At 39.3% G+C, this 16,851-nt stretch overlaps 1 protein-coding gene across 1 annotated transcript in view; it reads right to left on the bottom strand.

Moving 5' to 3' along the window:
• Nucleotides 1–2,715: 2,715 nt before the first annotated feature.
• LOC137971979 (fibroblast growth factor receptor 4-like) overlaps nt 2,716–16,851 on the bottom strand; it is a 48,738-nt gene continuing 34,602 nt past the window's right edge. Inside the window, exons 9-16 of the mRNA XM_068818746.1 lie at nt 11,178–11,288; nt 10,243–10,430; nt 8,426–8,548; nt 7,793–7,860; nt 5,533–5,573; nt 4,961–5,060; nt 3,031–3,130; nt 2,716–2,930 (exon numbers count right to left, since the gene is read on the bottom strand). Of these exons, the coding sequence (XP_068674847.1) occupies nt 2,880–2,930; nt 3,031–3,130; nt 4,961–5,060; nt 5,533–5,573; nt 7,793–7,860; nt 8,426–8,548; nt 10,243–10,430; nt 11,178–11,288 (782 nt within the window). The 3' untranslated portion in view covers nt 2,716–2,879. The remainder of the gene's footprint in view (nt 2,931–3,030; nt 3,131–4,960; nt 5,061–5,532; nt 5,574–7,792; nt 7,861–8,425; nt 8,549–10,242; nt 10,431–11,177; nt 11,289–16,851) is intronic.

A 16,851-nucleotide genomic window follows, 5' to 3' on the forward strand; every position in this document is an offset into this window, starting at 1 on the left:
CAATACCTTAAGAAACAGAAGTGCACAAGGACTCGGTTAGTAGATGGATAAGAGTTTTTCTTTCAAGATCAGGTATAACTGTATCTGTTTATGGAGCACACAGTACTCGTTCTACATCTACATCAGCAGTAAATGCTGACAACACGTCATTGTACACTATAATGAAGTCTGCAGTATGAGCAAGAGAGTCTACTTTTCGGAAGTTTTACAACGAACCCTTAAGTTGTAATGAGAATTTGGGGAACAATTTGTATCCCACAGTTTTTGTCAATGAAATGTTATATTGTGACTAAGTATTTCAATTGTTTCATTTCCACACTGCTTTAAAGTCTCACGTGACTTCATAGTGACGTAGACCAATGACGAAATAGAATTAGAAAATTAGGCGAGGCCTACCTGTAAGGTGACGTTTGATTGGAATTCTATGAGTCATTGGTAAGGAACATAGGAGTCACGTCCTCACCCTATAAACTATTTATAAGTGAGTTTTCACCCACCCAACTTCACGTTATGTAGGTACAACTCGCCTCGATTAGCCTTTGCTAAATGCAAGTTGTGTAAATAATAATTATTATTTTTGTTTTTGCAATTAGGGGTTTTCAAAATTAATGAACTTGTGAATAACCTTGTGTGGCAATTCACAAACTCTCCTTTAAAGACTGCAAGCTCCGGTTTCGCGCACTCCATCTCACGTGACTCCTACGTTCCTGACCAATGACTCATAGAATTTCAATCAAACTTCACCTTACAGGTAAGCCTCGTTTAATTTTCTAATTTTATAGCCATGACGTCATCGACCTTCCGTCCATACGTACGTCCCTCCGTACGTCCACCCCTCCATGTATGCCAATGTGACCAGTATCACGCTACTTTTGCAGTATACATCTTTGATACTGGACATCCATGTTATGATCAATTGACACCTGTCAAAACAAGGTATCCGATGACCAGTATCACGTGACCATATTCCGGGTTCAAGCTTAGAGCTCACTGAGATCAGCTGTTTTTTTTTTTTTTTTTTTTTAAAGTTGACCACTGACTAGGTACTGGTCTTTCGATTGGATTGCAGGCTTAATCCAGGTTAACTTACCTAAACATAAACGAGGTTTCATTTTTTGCGCGCTTTCTGTGGCTCAACGCGGCTACACGGCCATACTACGTCAACTATAGTTCTTACACGGTCAACGCTTTTCGTCTTCAGGTGGAAAACGGTTTCGAAAATTTTTCAACTTTGACATATCATGATAGCTGTGGTCCACACTGGTGGCTATGCAGTTATCCAAGTCAAACATCGGAGGGATATAAACTTAAAGCTGAGTATTTATCTCTAATTTTTTTAGAGCTTCCTTTTTCTCTGTATTGCAATTTTTGCCATATCTTTAGAAGGTCTGATAAGGTTGCATGATGCCTGGAGGACCTATGACTAGAACAAAAAAAAGAAGGGAGAGTAAAAGAGAGCGACAACGACAAAACAGAATACCAGTAAGAGCTCAAACTTGGTGGAAGAGGTTACTACACAAATTCTTTCCTTGGGCACTAAACCGTTTGTTATTTTCACGGATGCGTTATTTAAAGTGGATGCGTAATTTTAAACAGTGGTTTAATCGGTTTTTCCTGAGTTCAGGAATTAAACTCGAATTTTTATTGTCAACTGGAATTAAATAACAATTGTCTGTACTATTTTGGACATAGAGAAAAGGTTGATTGGTTTGTTTACTTTGCTCTAAAATGCAAGCGAATAAGTGCTTTTGCTCAACTGGTTTTCGATGTGCCTCGACACTGAAAAAAAAACGCGTAATCGCAATAAGTTCTCGTAAAAGTAGGGGGAAATGTCACACCTAAAGTGTTGGAGCGGATCTTGTTTGAAGTTCGTCCTTTCTTGGTTGCATTACCGTTTTTGCCGATAAAACTCTTTTTTTGACCTAGAACTGACAACGTTTTTTTATGGTTTCTTATTTAAGGTAATTCCTCTGAAATGGCTTTTTTCTTTCTCCATTCGCTCACTGAGGGTGTGCTTGTTTTCTTTTAAAACTCGTGCGGTTCAAGAAAAATTCATTGCCAATTGCAAACTTGTGAATTCCAAAATAAATTTCACTCGAAAAAGCGATATCGCGCTCGTCGTTTCGTGATTCATGCGGTATCGGTTTTTATCGTAAAATTTACTGTGGAATTCACTAGTTAGGCAATGGATTTTTCCACTGAAGACGGCAAAGAAATTGGTTTATTTAAGCAGTAACCGAAAACTTCAAAACGCGGACAATTCGAAACCCTTTATCTTCAGTAACCCCTCCGCCAGTAAGAATAAATAACCAGGGTGCTCCGCTTTTAGGCTTGGCTAAATCTATATTATATCTTGACGTATGTGACGTAAGTGATTGAGAACATACGTGAAGTGGTTCACATATGTTGTGTCATAAATAGCAGACCATAGTTCTCTTATGATTGCCTACGATACGAGACAGGGTTGACTCAAAGGGATAATAAAGAAGCTGCAGGCTCCGGGAAATGGGCTGCTGGTACAGTGTCATTTATGTGACAGAGAGTTTGCTAGGCACTTTGAAAAGCTTGTACGCTTATTATAGATGTTTTCCTTATAGGGGAAACCGCAAACTTAGCATCATTGCAGTCTTGAGGCCCAGAATTCCTTTGGTCCATGATATCACCTGTCTCTTCCCCCCCTCCCCCCCCCCCAAAAAAAAGGGTTACGTTGGAAACCTTTGCGTGGGTCCTCATTTGCAACTGCACATACGCTATCTTTTTTTCGAAAAAAAATCTGAGGTAGCCTGTTTACTCGTTGGCTAAGGTGCGAACAAGCAATAGAAGCGAAAGGGTCTTCTCTGAACTCGTTTCAGGAGATATGTGTCTGTGAAACAGCTTCTTCAAGATCGAGGACATTCCTCCTCAAAGAAAGTGACGTTGATGTATGTTCTCTGTGAAGTAAGGAAAAAAGTCAGAGAAAAAAGCGTTAAAAAATAATTACATTTATAGTTTAACAGCAGAGAACAGTTATCAGATGGTAAAGGAGTTTACCTCCTTTTCAAGAAGAATTTCCTGTAGTGTCGCAAAAAGTTCTTCAAATTTTGGCCGATTATCAGGAGACTTGTCCCAACATCGCAACATAACGTCATAACTAGAAGAAAAACAAAGAACATTAAAGTTCTTTTTTTTTTTTTAGAATGGAGAAATATGATCGTCTTAAATTCTTAAGAAACGTCGTTACGCTACCAATGAAATGACTCACGTTTTTACGTACAATGGTCACTTATAAAACAGAAATTGAGGTTACAACGTTTGCCGTTATGTTACAAATAATAGACGATGTTTAACCAGGAGCCCACAATTTCAATACTGTCTTCACAGATAAGGCTGTTTTTAGACGAGTTCTTAAATAAGAGTTGGTTTGCACGAGTAATAATTTTTCCTTCAAGACTTGTGATATTAGCTGGAAAATTAGCCTGCAGGCCTTTTTTGGCAGGCGGACGCTTGTTCAAGATCTAAAGTTTGTAATGAGCCGCCATTTTGAAAGCACACAGCCGGTAGAGGATTGAGACTGTCCTCCTCTCACTGAGTGCATTTTTTTTTACTGGCCTCATGCCTCTGCTAGTCTTTCTATCCAAGATGTCGGTCAATAGTTCTTACCAAAACAAAAATACGCTTGCCTTGCAGGCTACTGGAAAATCAATCTAAAAATAATTCGGTGCGTAAAAACACTGTTCCTCAACTTCAATGAAGTTGTACACTCCCTGTCATTGGGTTCTGTTGTAACCAGATAATGAAATTTTAACTTCGATGAACATAAAGATGGGCCTCAAGTTGCTGTTTTTCAAGGAGATTTTGTTCTTTCGAAAGAACTTTAGAAAAGTAACTAGCAACATATTGCTTGTTTTTGCAGACTTGCTGTCGTGGTAAAGGTTAATTTTGAGCCACTGAGGACAAATCTTGTTAGTGTTATGAATGGGGTTGCATGTAGATCTAACGCCTCCAGATCGAAAGGTGCTATACGTCGAATTAGCAACAAGTAATAGACGCGGAAAATAACCCGGAAGTCTCGATCTGCGAAGGAATGAAGACCATCATTTTACGGTATCAGGGAATTAAAGCAAAGACGACGGCTACGGGAATGACATAAAGAAAGAACGTTACTGATTAAAAAGAAAAAAGAAAAAAGAAAAGTACCCGAGATGCACGTGCAGGGGCGAATTTCTGTGCATTTCTTTGCCGTACTTCACAAAACAACAATTTGAAATCACCAAATTTTAGGTTTTGACGACAGCATGAGGCAATAACAATGAACCATTCCAGCCATTCATTTTCTATTGTGACTTTAAAACCGATCTTACCCATCCAGTTACAGGATAGTTTCCTCGTATTGTACAAGTTGAATAAGACAGAATAGTCGCAAAATACTTGCGATAGAGCTAAGGTATATTTTGGAGTGACGAACTCGTTGACGTTGCCATTGTCCTTGCGTAAACTCCTTATCATTTATGACGGCTACTACTAGGTTTTTGGCGGGAAAAAAACATGACGGATTTGGGTTCTATGCCTTGCCCTGTCCACTATCTTTGGCGTATTGCTCGAGCAATTTCTCGTGCAGCTACTTTCATTCGGGCCAATTAGAGGTGAGTAGTGGGATCTAGGGCCGTTTCTTGAAAGTCCCGGTAACTTCGAGGCCCGGAAAAGCCAATCGTGAACCTAGGATTCTCCTATTTTAGAAATCTGCTATTTTAACAGATTCTTGAGGCCCGTCAAAAAAAAAACAGTATATATCATGGCAGAAAAAAAAATCCATGCCTCGAAGACCTTAATTTGAAGGCGCAGAGTGATTTATGATTCCCGAAAGACTCTGACACCCGAAAAGTTCCAGAACTTTCGAGAAACCCTCGCATAGGTCAAGCTGAGCCAAATCATAGAGATCTGGATTATTGACATCTGTAATTACCAAAAAGTGTTAACTTACAGCTCTTGTGAACAATGGGGTGGTTTTTCTAATCTTACTCCGTCTTGTAGTAAATTATGAAGCTCCACAAGTCCTTGAACACCTCTGTAAGGTAGCTCGCCTGAAAAGTGTACCAGGAGATAAATGTATTACAGCTATTGTGTGGATGTGAGATATCCCGAATGGTCGTCGAAAGAGAATGTAAGTGTAGAAATTGTTTTGACTGTCTGTTTTTTTTTTCCATTACTAAACTAACTGGATGGCTAAAAAAATAGCTTCGGAGTCTAGAAGAAATAATAGTTTTTCGATTGGTTCAATTCAAGCAAACATTTTGGAGGGGAATGACAATTGGAAAAAAATGAAACAGCCAAACCGTGCCTGTCCTCACTCATGTTTTCTTTACCTTGATCCCCACTGAAAGCAGTATACACGGAGATCTAGGATCCGGGATCTTCCCATCTCTCAAGAAAACCTTTATCATAAGATCCTTGGTATAATACTTATAAGTATTTAAACTGAACAAAGAAAACAAATGGATGGATGATCCATCTTCCTAGCGCCTCTTCTTCCAATTTACAGCCTCATAGACTTACCAAGGGTGACTATTTCCCACAGTAGAACCCCAAACGACCAACTAACGAGATAAAGAACAAGAAATTGTCAGGGATTAGTTAAATCTGGAATGAAATGGAACCTTTATTCACATAGGATGCCCCACGCAGCTAGTAAACAGATGATCTCCAAAGGGAGTCCGACCCTGAATTTAAAACCGATAATAATATTTAACAATTATTCCGTGAGCGCGCGTTGGATATGAGATGGTAAATAGCCAACTAGGCGCGTAGCGCCGAGTTGGCTCTAACCACTCTCATATCCAACAAGCGCGAATGGAATAATTGTTTTATTAAATTCCTTAAACTCCAAAAGTTTGGAAGTACGAAATACGAGCGAAAAAAGAAAGAAAATCTTAGCGAAATCGAAAAAAGTTGATGAAGATGCGATGTTGTGTAATACCTCATGGTCAGACAGACGCAGGCTCATCACAAAAACATTTCTTACCTTTTCGCGTATCTCTAAGCTTCGAAATTGATCCAAACCACAAAAACGTTTTTCTTTTGCTTTATACCGAAAGAAATTTCGCTTTCTGGCGTAAAAAGTTTTAGTTTAGCAACGCTCAGCGCAATCATTTACCATATAAGGTATATGAGCTGATAACCGAGATTGAGTAAACCAATCACAGCACGAGAATTGCATTATCCGACGTTGAAAATTTAATAATTAACAATTGTTCTATGAGCGCGCGTTGAATATGAGATGGTGAATAGCTAACGAGGTACGCAGCGACTCTTGGGCTATTGGAAATGTTCAGCTAGGCAACACTTGACGTAATCAATTTCCATATTAGGCCATACGTGAAATGAGGTGATAACCGAGATTAAGTGAACCAATCAGAAAGCAACAAACGCGACATCCGAGTTCGAACATTAAATAAGAAGATTTATTAAAAGCTAAATCATTGGATAACGAAATTTTTGCGCTTTGATTGGGTTAGCCATCATGGTATATAAGCTATTAGTAGATACTATAAAACAGTAGATAGCGTTCAAGGCGCGCTCTGATTTGCTACCCATACTCCGAATATCCTTTGCTATTCATCTCCGGGCAACTCGCGCGGGATTTGCCCGCGAACATATATGTTAATCCCTGCAGAAATAAATGAGTTAAAATTATCTTTTTGTGCTATATTAGTTCACTGTCTTAGTAGATATTCCACTTCGGTGCACAGTTTTTTAAACTATACCATGGTCTACAAATATCTGCAGTAACTGTACGGATCAGTTTATTTTGTTTTTACAAAATAAATGAAGGGAGATTCACCCGTAATTTGTGGGCGTTTTTAATAAAACAATTATTCCTGCGGTCATCCGAGCTTGTCGGAAATAAGATGATTATAGCCGGTTCGGCGCTGCGAGCCTCGGCTATCTATCATCTCATATCCAACGCGCGCATCTGGTATAATATTTAAATATACTATGTACTTATAAAATGATTCACTGATAAGAAAATCAACACAAAATAATGCAATAAAAAGTTAACAAAGTGGAAACTATGTCTAAAAACTTACAAATAGCATAAGCTATTTGCTCCGTGAGCAGGCAAGGTGAACCAAATCCCGCGCTGTGATTGGCTAACGGAGCAAGCAAGATAGAGCTACCTTGCCCGCTCGGGATTCCTCGTTTGGTTTTGTGTTTTATCCCATATTGACCGAGCTTTTTCGGTCGAAATGGATGGATATTGGCATTGTTGTTGTTGTTGTTTTTTTTTTTTGGCGTGTTTATAGACCGAGACGAACCGAACAAGCTTGGTCAATAACCTATATATAGTAAACCAACAACCAGCCCCTTGAGTAAAACTGAGCAAGAATTGTTCAAGAATATCTAAAGGTTATGTTCTTTTGTTCAGACTAGTGCCATGGGAGTATACTACTGTTCCCAATAAACTGAAAGTATTCTATAAAATATTTGGAAAGTATATAATGCAAACACTTGGAACCTAGAATGCATTTGTTAATTGTCCTAATGGTTAACAACTCATTCCAGTCGAGAGTATTGATTTAGTACGACACTTGAGATGTCTCTTTTCCTAATGATACGCGCTGTTCTGTAAACAGACTACTGCTATACTTGTAAAGATCGGCAGCAAAAACAAAACCGTCTCAATAGAACTGAGCTCTAAAAGAAGCTCACGAATTTAAAAAAAAACTGAGAGGTTTAAAGCAAAAAATGTCGTGTAAGGTACTCACTAATTTACTACTGACCTGATATTAAAAGGAAAAACATATATTCAACTCACACATCGCCCTTGATTGTGCTGATCCCTTGCAAAGCCTCCACTGACATCCACAACCACGGAATTTTTCCCTAAGTGTAGGAAAGATATTGACTGTTAAAAATCTCATAAAGGGGGAAGGGAACTAGATCTGTCTTCCAAATTATACGCGGTTTTCCTCAAGCTGGTTTCTAGCGTACTGTGTCTATCTCAATAATGGAAACTCTAAGATTGAGGATATGCATGGAAGAATAAAGGGCAGAAATTCAGTGGTCAAAGCATCGGATTTTCATGTGGTTAACAGCAGAGTGTCATTTGAATTTCTATTTGCTGTGAGCCACCTTGAAAGCAAGCGCACTTTCGTTTTTAAACGAAGTATGTAGTGAGTTTAATGAGAAGAAAGTAAAAGAGAAAATGAGAGGTTGGATACGATGCAGCTTCCACCTAACGACATCTTTGCTCTTATAGCACATCAAAAACGCATGAATAGCAAAAACCTACCCTCGATGCATAAATACTCTGATAGACTACCGGAAGCTTTGTGGGAAAATGTAATGATATTATTTCAACCGAATAACGTCGGAGCTATGTCTAATACTTGCAATCAATTTAAGCACGTTTTCATAATAAACGCAATGGGTCATTATGACTTAGTACCTCTGTTGTCTTGATGTATTCCCCATCTGTGGAAATATCTCTCGCCATTCCAAAATCAGCCACTTTTGCTACCAGACCATTTCCGATCAAAACGTTCCTTGAGGCCAGGTCGCGATGTATGCACTGAAGAGAGTAAAGAACAGAATGCAGTATAAGTCTCGTGATCATGATGTCAAATAGAATACATAGCGTGATATGCCGTTGGGTACTTAACAGGGATAACAAAAAAAAACCCCTTTACTTCACTGACATTCAAGGCAGTTTTTTCCTTTTGTCTGTCTACAGCTCTTTGCCTTTGGCTTCGCTGCTTTCAGGCCTTTCTATCCTTATTGCTCAAATGACGTTCAGAACTGCTCTAATCTAAGATCTTGTATGTCAAATGGTTTCAGGGAGCAGGGCTAGTGCAGTGGTGAGAGTACTCGCCTCCCACAAATGTGGCCCCGGGCCTGATTCCCAGACTCTGCAGTGTCAAATGTGGGTTGAGTTTGTTGATTTTTTTAAAATCTGCTCCGAGAGGTTTTTCTCCAGGTACTCCGGTTTTGCCCTCTTCTCCGAAAAACCAATGTTTGATTTATAAGTTTAGCGTCCTTCAGTTCCCGATAGCTAGAAGACTTGGCACTGAAAGTTTATTATTCCGCTTGTCTTTTTACCCATACTAAGAAAATCATAACCTTCCTCACTGATGACGCCAGAAAACTGGACACATGTTCTTTTACTTCGAAGACGCACTATAAGAGGCGTGGTGCCTTAGGCATATGCAAAAGATTTATCAATCAACCATGGTGGCAACCGAGAGTTCTGTGATAAGTTGTTCAGTAAAAAGTCCCATTTATCTGTAATCTTGAATTGATATAATTGCCCCTAGCAAGCTACTCTGGCAATGGACGGTCAGCTCATGACTATGACAGCGAGATAAATAAACAACATGAAAACAAATAACTAAATAAAACAAATAAAATTACAATGGTCAACACATTAAGGCCGGTACACACCAGGGAGCTTGCTCCTGAAACATGCTCCCGATACACGCTCCCGGGTAAGTACCCCAACCAGTACACACGAAGGACACGACGAGGGAGCTAAATGATGAAACAACCCAATTAGGGTATGGGTTGTAGATTTAAAAAATAAGCCAATTTGATTGGCGAACTGGAGACACGTCATGTCACGGCAAGCAATTGCAAATTTAAGTACACACCAGGGAGCTTAGATTTGCCCCGGGAGCTTGCTCCCTCATATCAAACTGGAAAACTCGGGTGCAAAAGTCTTGTTGCGCAACATATTTTTTTTCGCTAGAAATCGTTGGTACAGACGAGGGAGCTTTGAACCGGGAGCGTGTTGCAGGAACGTGCTGCGGGAGCAAGCTTCATCGTGTGTACCGACCTTTAAATTATTACAAATACTTGAATGGAACACAGTAACGGAGTCAGCACATACGAGGCACATGCAAATCTGTCCGTAATATATCATTAAAAAAAAAATCTGTCGTAATATGTCATAAAATGTTACCTGTCGTTCATTTTTTAACCACCAGTTCATTTTTTTTTTTTTTTTTTTTTGCGCTAGAAGTATCTTTTCGGGCTTCCGTCTCTGTATCACTGTTTGTTGATCACCATCTTGGATAATTAATCAGTCGTCCTTAAGTGAATTTGAACAAAAGCACTGGGTGAAGCGCCCCCCTTTTATAGTGCGTCTTCGTGTTTAAATATGTTAGGCCGAAATGAGCGCTGTGACGGTGAACATCAGTATGCAAGTAAACGCAAAAATGGTAATACAATATAATACACACAAGTGCGTACTATAATATATCTACTTACCTGTTTACCTTCCAAATGTTTCATGCCATTAGCAACGTCTGAAGCAATGTTTAACAGTTCTCTCTCGTTCAGTCTCGACCAAATGTTATTGTAAACGGTATTTGGATTTGGGTTTTTAACATGACTTGCTTTGAGTATTCTGTCAAGACTTCCACCGGAGACAAACTCGATGACAACACAAATAGGTTCTTGTGTTAAAACAATTGTAGTTAGTTAATCAATCAATCAATCAATCAATCAATCAATCAATCAGTTAGTCAACGGGATCATATTCTGCCGGTCAATAGTTGGAATCGAAGCAATTCCAAACAGATATTTTGGGCTTTAAGACTCAACGTATCTTTATACTAAATCAAACAGGCACCGAAATTATATTGTCTGAACTTGACACCGATTGCGAATCTCTTGCCTTAGTCACTAAACACTGCCTCTCTTCTTTTGGCCATGTGGATATAGGAAGCGGGTGCGAACTGATCAAAACTGTTCTATGTGGCAACGGTTTTGGAAATAGAAGGAGGAGACGTGTACGTCTGAGATTAATTTACTCAGAGAAATGGTGCCATCGGCCAACTGCAGAGTGTCTTAAATCGACTCACAACATCCTCGAGTGGAAGAAAGTAATCTCTGCACAATGCACTTATGTCCATTAATGCAATCACTTAGATGCACGGCCTTTGCTACCTATTTCCAAGAATTATAAAAGAGGAAAGGTTAACGTTATTTTTTCTGTTTGTCCTTGTCGGTATTCCGAGACACGAGAGATGTTGAAGTTGGGGAGAAGATCAAGGAGAGACTACGTACGTGACACTTATTGAAATCCGCGTGCGTCACTAAGAGGCATTTCTGGATATCTTGAATAAAGTGCAAGGCTTAAAATATGAGCTTTGATTTGCTAATTATCGTGAAGATAGTGATAATTATGAGGTTTTTCTCACCTTCAAATGTGCAAGCCCCGACCAAACTCACAATGTTTGGATGGCGCCCCACGTGAATCAGCGTTTCTAACTCACGAATCAGCGACATTCGTTCCCGTTGGGCTGAGTTATCTGAGAGAAAAAGTTTAACATTTGCGTTACAGAGTAAGATAAGACAGATACGGTACAAAGGCCAATCAAAAGAGAGATAATGATATGTCTCCAGCGTGATAGCTATAGAAACGAGGGTGCTTCTTATTCGAGTGGACTCTGATGAAGGGAAACAGCAAAGTAATTTTAAAAAAAAGTTGGTGGAGACTCTGAGTCGGTGATAATCGAAACAAATCCAAGTGACGATTGGGAAAAATCCGAACCTACGGTCTTCCGATTAGCTAGTTCCGATGCTCTACCATCGAGCTTTAATGAGGCGCGTGAGAGCGAGGCCATTTAATACGGGTCACGTAACAATAGGCCTGTTTCGTATTCTCAAGGTTACAACCTTGGCCACAAGGGTTGGAAAACTTCATTCCACCCCTGTGTAATGTTGACAAAACACTTTTGTCTAACAAAAGTCTGCATTTTACCATTTTCCAACATTGAAAGGGGGAATGGGGGTACCACCGCTTATTCTGTAGGCATACACCGAATTCATAAATAACAGACGCGCGCGAAAAAAACTGCTATCTAGACATGAAAACGAGGCGTTTTAGGATAAACAACTTTCGTTTTACAACCTCTTTTGAAGGAAGTTTACGAATTTCATAGTTTTGAAGTTTTTTTTTAAACGAATGGGGCGTTTAGATCGTTTGTCGCGATCAATTTCGAAATTATTGAACTTATTATGAGTTCTAAGTCAAATATCTATTGGAGAAGGAAATTGTTGATCCGGAAGGGAACAGAGTTGGATTTTTTGGTTTCCCGAAGGCCCAAAATCTTCGACATGAATGGCTGGTTAAAATACGGCGAGATGTTGGCCCGTATTTTAAAGTCACAGAGGCTAGAAAGGTATGCTCTTTGCATTTTCTCCCAATTCATGTGAAGAAACGAATTGGAGGCACAAAAATGGTTTTATATAAAGGAGCTTGTCCCTTGAGGTTTCCGTGTCGAACTTCTCCTCGAAAGCGCCATCCACCAGTACTAAGAACAACTGAAGCACCTCGTAGTAAAAGACGACGTTTGGACGAATCTCAAAGCCAAGACAATGCGAAAGAAAGAGACCTCTATGATTCATTTAGCGAATGTACGCCGGAATGTACCAGTGCTTCGCCAATCGAAACGATCAAAGAATCACGCGATCTATCTGAATTATTAAAGCATCGACTACAACAGGCTAAGGCCGAAATAGCAAGGCTTAAGGAACAAAGCCAACTTCTAAAGAAGCCAACTAGAGAATGAAGAATTAAAATCTCGCAGGTTCTGTTTGGAAATATGACAGAGGATGACTCGATTTCATTCTACACTGGATTTCTAAACATGGAGACTTTCCAGGCAACCCTAACATACTTAAATCCAGGTAAACACGGCAAAAACATTCGTTACTGGCTTTCGTCTGAATGTAAGGTTGAAAAAAATCATTATGATGGGGATAATCACCAAAACACTATAAGCAAGCGTGGACGAAGTAGTACACTTAAACCAAAAGAAGAATTCTTTTTGTTTATGTGTCGTCTCCGGCAAAGGTTTCAAGAGCAACATTTGGCATTTTTCTTTGGAATCTCGCAGTCTACATTTAGTAGAATTTTTATTTCCTGGATAATTTCATGTACCTTCGTTTTGGTACTATTAACATTTGGCCAACCGGTGACGACATTGATAAAACCATGCCAGAAGATTTCAAAGCAAAATACCCCAAGACAAGAGTCATCCTCGACTGTACAGAATTCAAATGTCAAATGTCAAGTAGCCTGTTACTAAACACCAGGCTTTTTAGTTCATATAATAATCATACAACAGTCAAAGGTCTGGTAGGAATTACACCTTCACGGGCATTAGCTTTCCTAAGTCAGTTGTATAGTGGAAGCATCTCAGACAGAGAAAGTGGAATCCTAGACTTGCCTTTTGATGATGGAAATGGTGTTATGGCCGACAAGGGTATTTCGATTGACGATTTACTTCCACTGGGCGTCTCATTGAATATCCCTCCATTTCTCGGCCATTATGATCAGATGCCACCACAAAATGTAGTTAAAACGCAAGTTATTGCTTCTTTACGGATTCATGTTGAGCGAGCCATCAACAAAATAAAAAAAAATCCACATTTGGGACCGAGTAACACCCCTTTCCCTATTTCCTATATTAAACCAAATGTGGACGGTTTGTGGGTTTTTGTGTAATGTCCAAGATCCCATTTTATCATAATAATGAATGCATCAGATTTTAATATCTTGTTCAAGTGATGCTCGTGAGGCTTAAGGGTCATCTTTATTTTATTTTGGGATTAATACATAAAATGTAAGCCGAATGGGAGTTTGCCTGTACAAATTCACTCAGTTGCTGTATAACACTTAAATTTCAAAACATAAATCATAGCCCTCAATTAGAGCGTTTCAGCAGCAGCAAAATCAATGAAATGATCCTAGTAGTAGAGCAGAAGCTCTCTTTCTAGATCATGCCAGTACTGGCGATCAAAGGCAATTCTTTCAACTGACAAACCTTTCTTTGTGAAAACTACAAAGTCACACCACTCTGCCCTGTGATTGCCATTTTTCCTTGTACCTGGGCATAGTACGGGTGGGTAACTTTCAATTTACACTTTCCATTACTGTTCTCACAACAGAAATTCGGATCAGAGCAAGCCTCCAATGGAGTTACAAGATACTGTGTCTCTGGGCATTTAACTTCAAGCTAACCAAATGGTTTTGTGCAGCCTGTATCGATGTTTTTTTTCATCTGGTGAGCAGGCCAGCACTGGTTCTTTTTGATAAACAATAAGATCGCTTCTGCACACTTGCACAGGCATTGATCTACTGTTCATTTGTTTCACATAGGCATGAATTGCTTCAGATTCATATTTTATACCATGACTGGTATGTCTTGATGTAAAAGACTTTGGATGCATTAAAGTGTTAGCAAAGGTCTCATGATTTCTTTGTCTGTGTGCAATTAAATGAAATTTGGAAGCTGTAAATCTGTATTTGCCTTCAGACTTCCACGTTTCTCTTTTAGCCTGATCTCTTGTGGCATGTTCTAATTCATTAATGTCATCTTCATCCAAATGCAATTTCCTGACAAAATCTTTTTTCTCATCACCGAGATCACATTCTGTACTCTCTCCTTGGTATTGCATAGGGAAGCGAGGAAAAGACTCTATTTCCTGAATGTTAGTGTCATGTCTAGCAACTGAATCAATGTTTCTAGCAACAACAAAATTTGACTCCGTATGCGACAGCTGATAACTTGATAAAGAACCCACATGACTTTTCCCATACTTTGTGCCCACTAACTCACCATCCCTGCTAGAGACATTGGCCAGCCCCATTTTAGGGTTGATTTTCTTTAAAGTGTCCTTAAAAGTTCTTTGTTCTGCTTCTTGAACGGTAACATTGTTTCTCGCCTCATAAAGAAGACAATTTATTCCCTCTCGCTGCTTTTCATTGTCACTCAATTTTGTTTTTTTAACAATTATATCCATAACAGGTTGAGGTACAATAGTATCACCCTTGCCATTTCTGTGCCAGGTTTGAAGTCTACTCGTGCATGCCTCTTCAGGATTTTGGTCCGCATCATTGACCAAATCTAGTGTACTTTTACTTTCAAACAAGGAAAATTTACACATCTTACGCGTAAGAGCCAACCAGTGGTTCAATAACCAGTCTTACCCGCAACGCATGAACAAGTGGATTCCACCACATCTCCAGACACAATACACATTGCTAGCTTAAGATTATGTGGTTCGCCATTTTTGCTGAAGGAGTGATAGCACTTGCGGCGAAAATAAAAGTTATTTTCGTCGCTAGTGCATTCTATGTTTTTAAGATACTCGTCCTCCAGGAATGTTTTTCCCTTCCTCCAGCTGGTTGGGACAGAATGATGACTGCTTCCCAGCCGCTTTCCGCTGTTCTCGATATACTTGTTCATTTCTGCCTTCGTAAAATGCGGCATTTTCTCCAACTGAGACCCCCAACCACTTTCGGGAAATTTTAATTTTTGTTTAGGAACATCAACAGAACTTGAATCGACAACAGCACAACTCGCACCCTGCTTCGCAAGTTTTCGCTTTGTGTACAGCGAATTTGAATCTGGATCGACACGAAAGGCGTCTTTCCTTTCATTGATGTATTCTTCCACTCTTAACAAAACAATGACAACAAAAAGAAAAACAAGTGCAATTTCTTTTTGTTTTCCCAAACATGTAACTTCATTTTATGCAATGATGACATACATGACAGAACGATGTACGCTTAATACAGTTTACAATTTACCTCTTTACAAGTTGAGCTTTAGTACGTAAACCTTTAGCAGAATCATTCCGACATTTCAGCCAAAACCGTAGCTCATCATTTTTTAATTCCGATGGCCTTCTGCCACTTAAAGAAGAACCAGGAATGTCGTTTTCCGTAAGTCTATCGTCCTATCCTAAAACGCCTCGTTTTTATGTCTAGATACCAGTTTTTTCGCGAGCGTCCGCCATTTATGAATTCGGTGTATTACGGTTATGATCTCATGTTTTTGCGCGCTTTCCAACACAATTTGTCCATGGTTGTAATATGAAATGGAGGCTTATGCGGGAGAAATGATTTTCAGGTGAAAAGATTTAAATTCCCCGCATTAGCCTCCATTTCATGCTCCATCCAACCCAACCATTAGAATACGAAACTGGCCTATTTTCCTGGGTTATGACTAAAATCAGGTGTGATATTTTATGACAAATACACGAGACAACTTACAACTTCAGGGCTAAACAAGGGCTTTTACTTCGGGAAGAAGTGCACCGAACGCGTCATCAGAATGGAATGCAAATGCGAGACATTTACTCACAAATAATTAGTACATGGACGTTTGGCAGTGTGGAAGTGTGGAAGCTTGGTAACGTGGAAGTTTTGCAGTATGGAAATGTGGAATTTTGGCTGTGTGGAAGTCCGCATGGTTTTAAAATTCTTGGTAATAAGCTAGCTTTAAACAACGATAACTCGAGGTTTTCAATTTTCCATAACAATGTCCTTAGTTGAAATCATAATCTGGAGAATGTACTGACATTATTGGATGAACTTGATTTTCATTTCGACGTAATTGGTGTCTCTGAAACTAAAATTACAAACTCAAATGGGAATGAATTTCACCCAAATTTTCAGGGTATTGTTTGGGTTGCGTGACTTCGCCTCTGGCTCCAGGAGGAGTTGGCAAGAATCTCTTAATTACAATGCGTTGGAGAAGACTTCCACTGAGGCGTTTCAATCCTGTTGGATAGAACTAATTTTGTTAACAGTAAAAACATCATTTGTCGCATCATTTACCGTCAGCACAATTCTCCCGAGTATTTTCAGTCATACTTTGAAGAAACAGTGGAAAGACTTGCCTCAGTAAATGAGAACGTATATGTTATATGTGACTTCAATATCTATCTACTCAAATGTGAGACGTCTAAATTTTAGTCATGAATTTCGTTTAACTCTGCAAAGGTTCTATCTCATTCCAACAGTCGATAAGCCAACTCGTGTCCGGCACAGAAACTCAGCTACCGTAATTGACAACATTT

Source organism: Montipora foliosa, chromosome 9 (assembly GCF_036669935.1).
Source record: "Montipora foliosa isolate CH-2021 chromosome 9, ASM3666993v2, whole genome shotgun sequence".
NCBI classification, from domain to species: Eukaryota; Metazoa; Cnidaria; class Anthozoa; order Scleractinia; family Acroporidae; genus Montipora; species Montipora foliosa.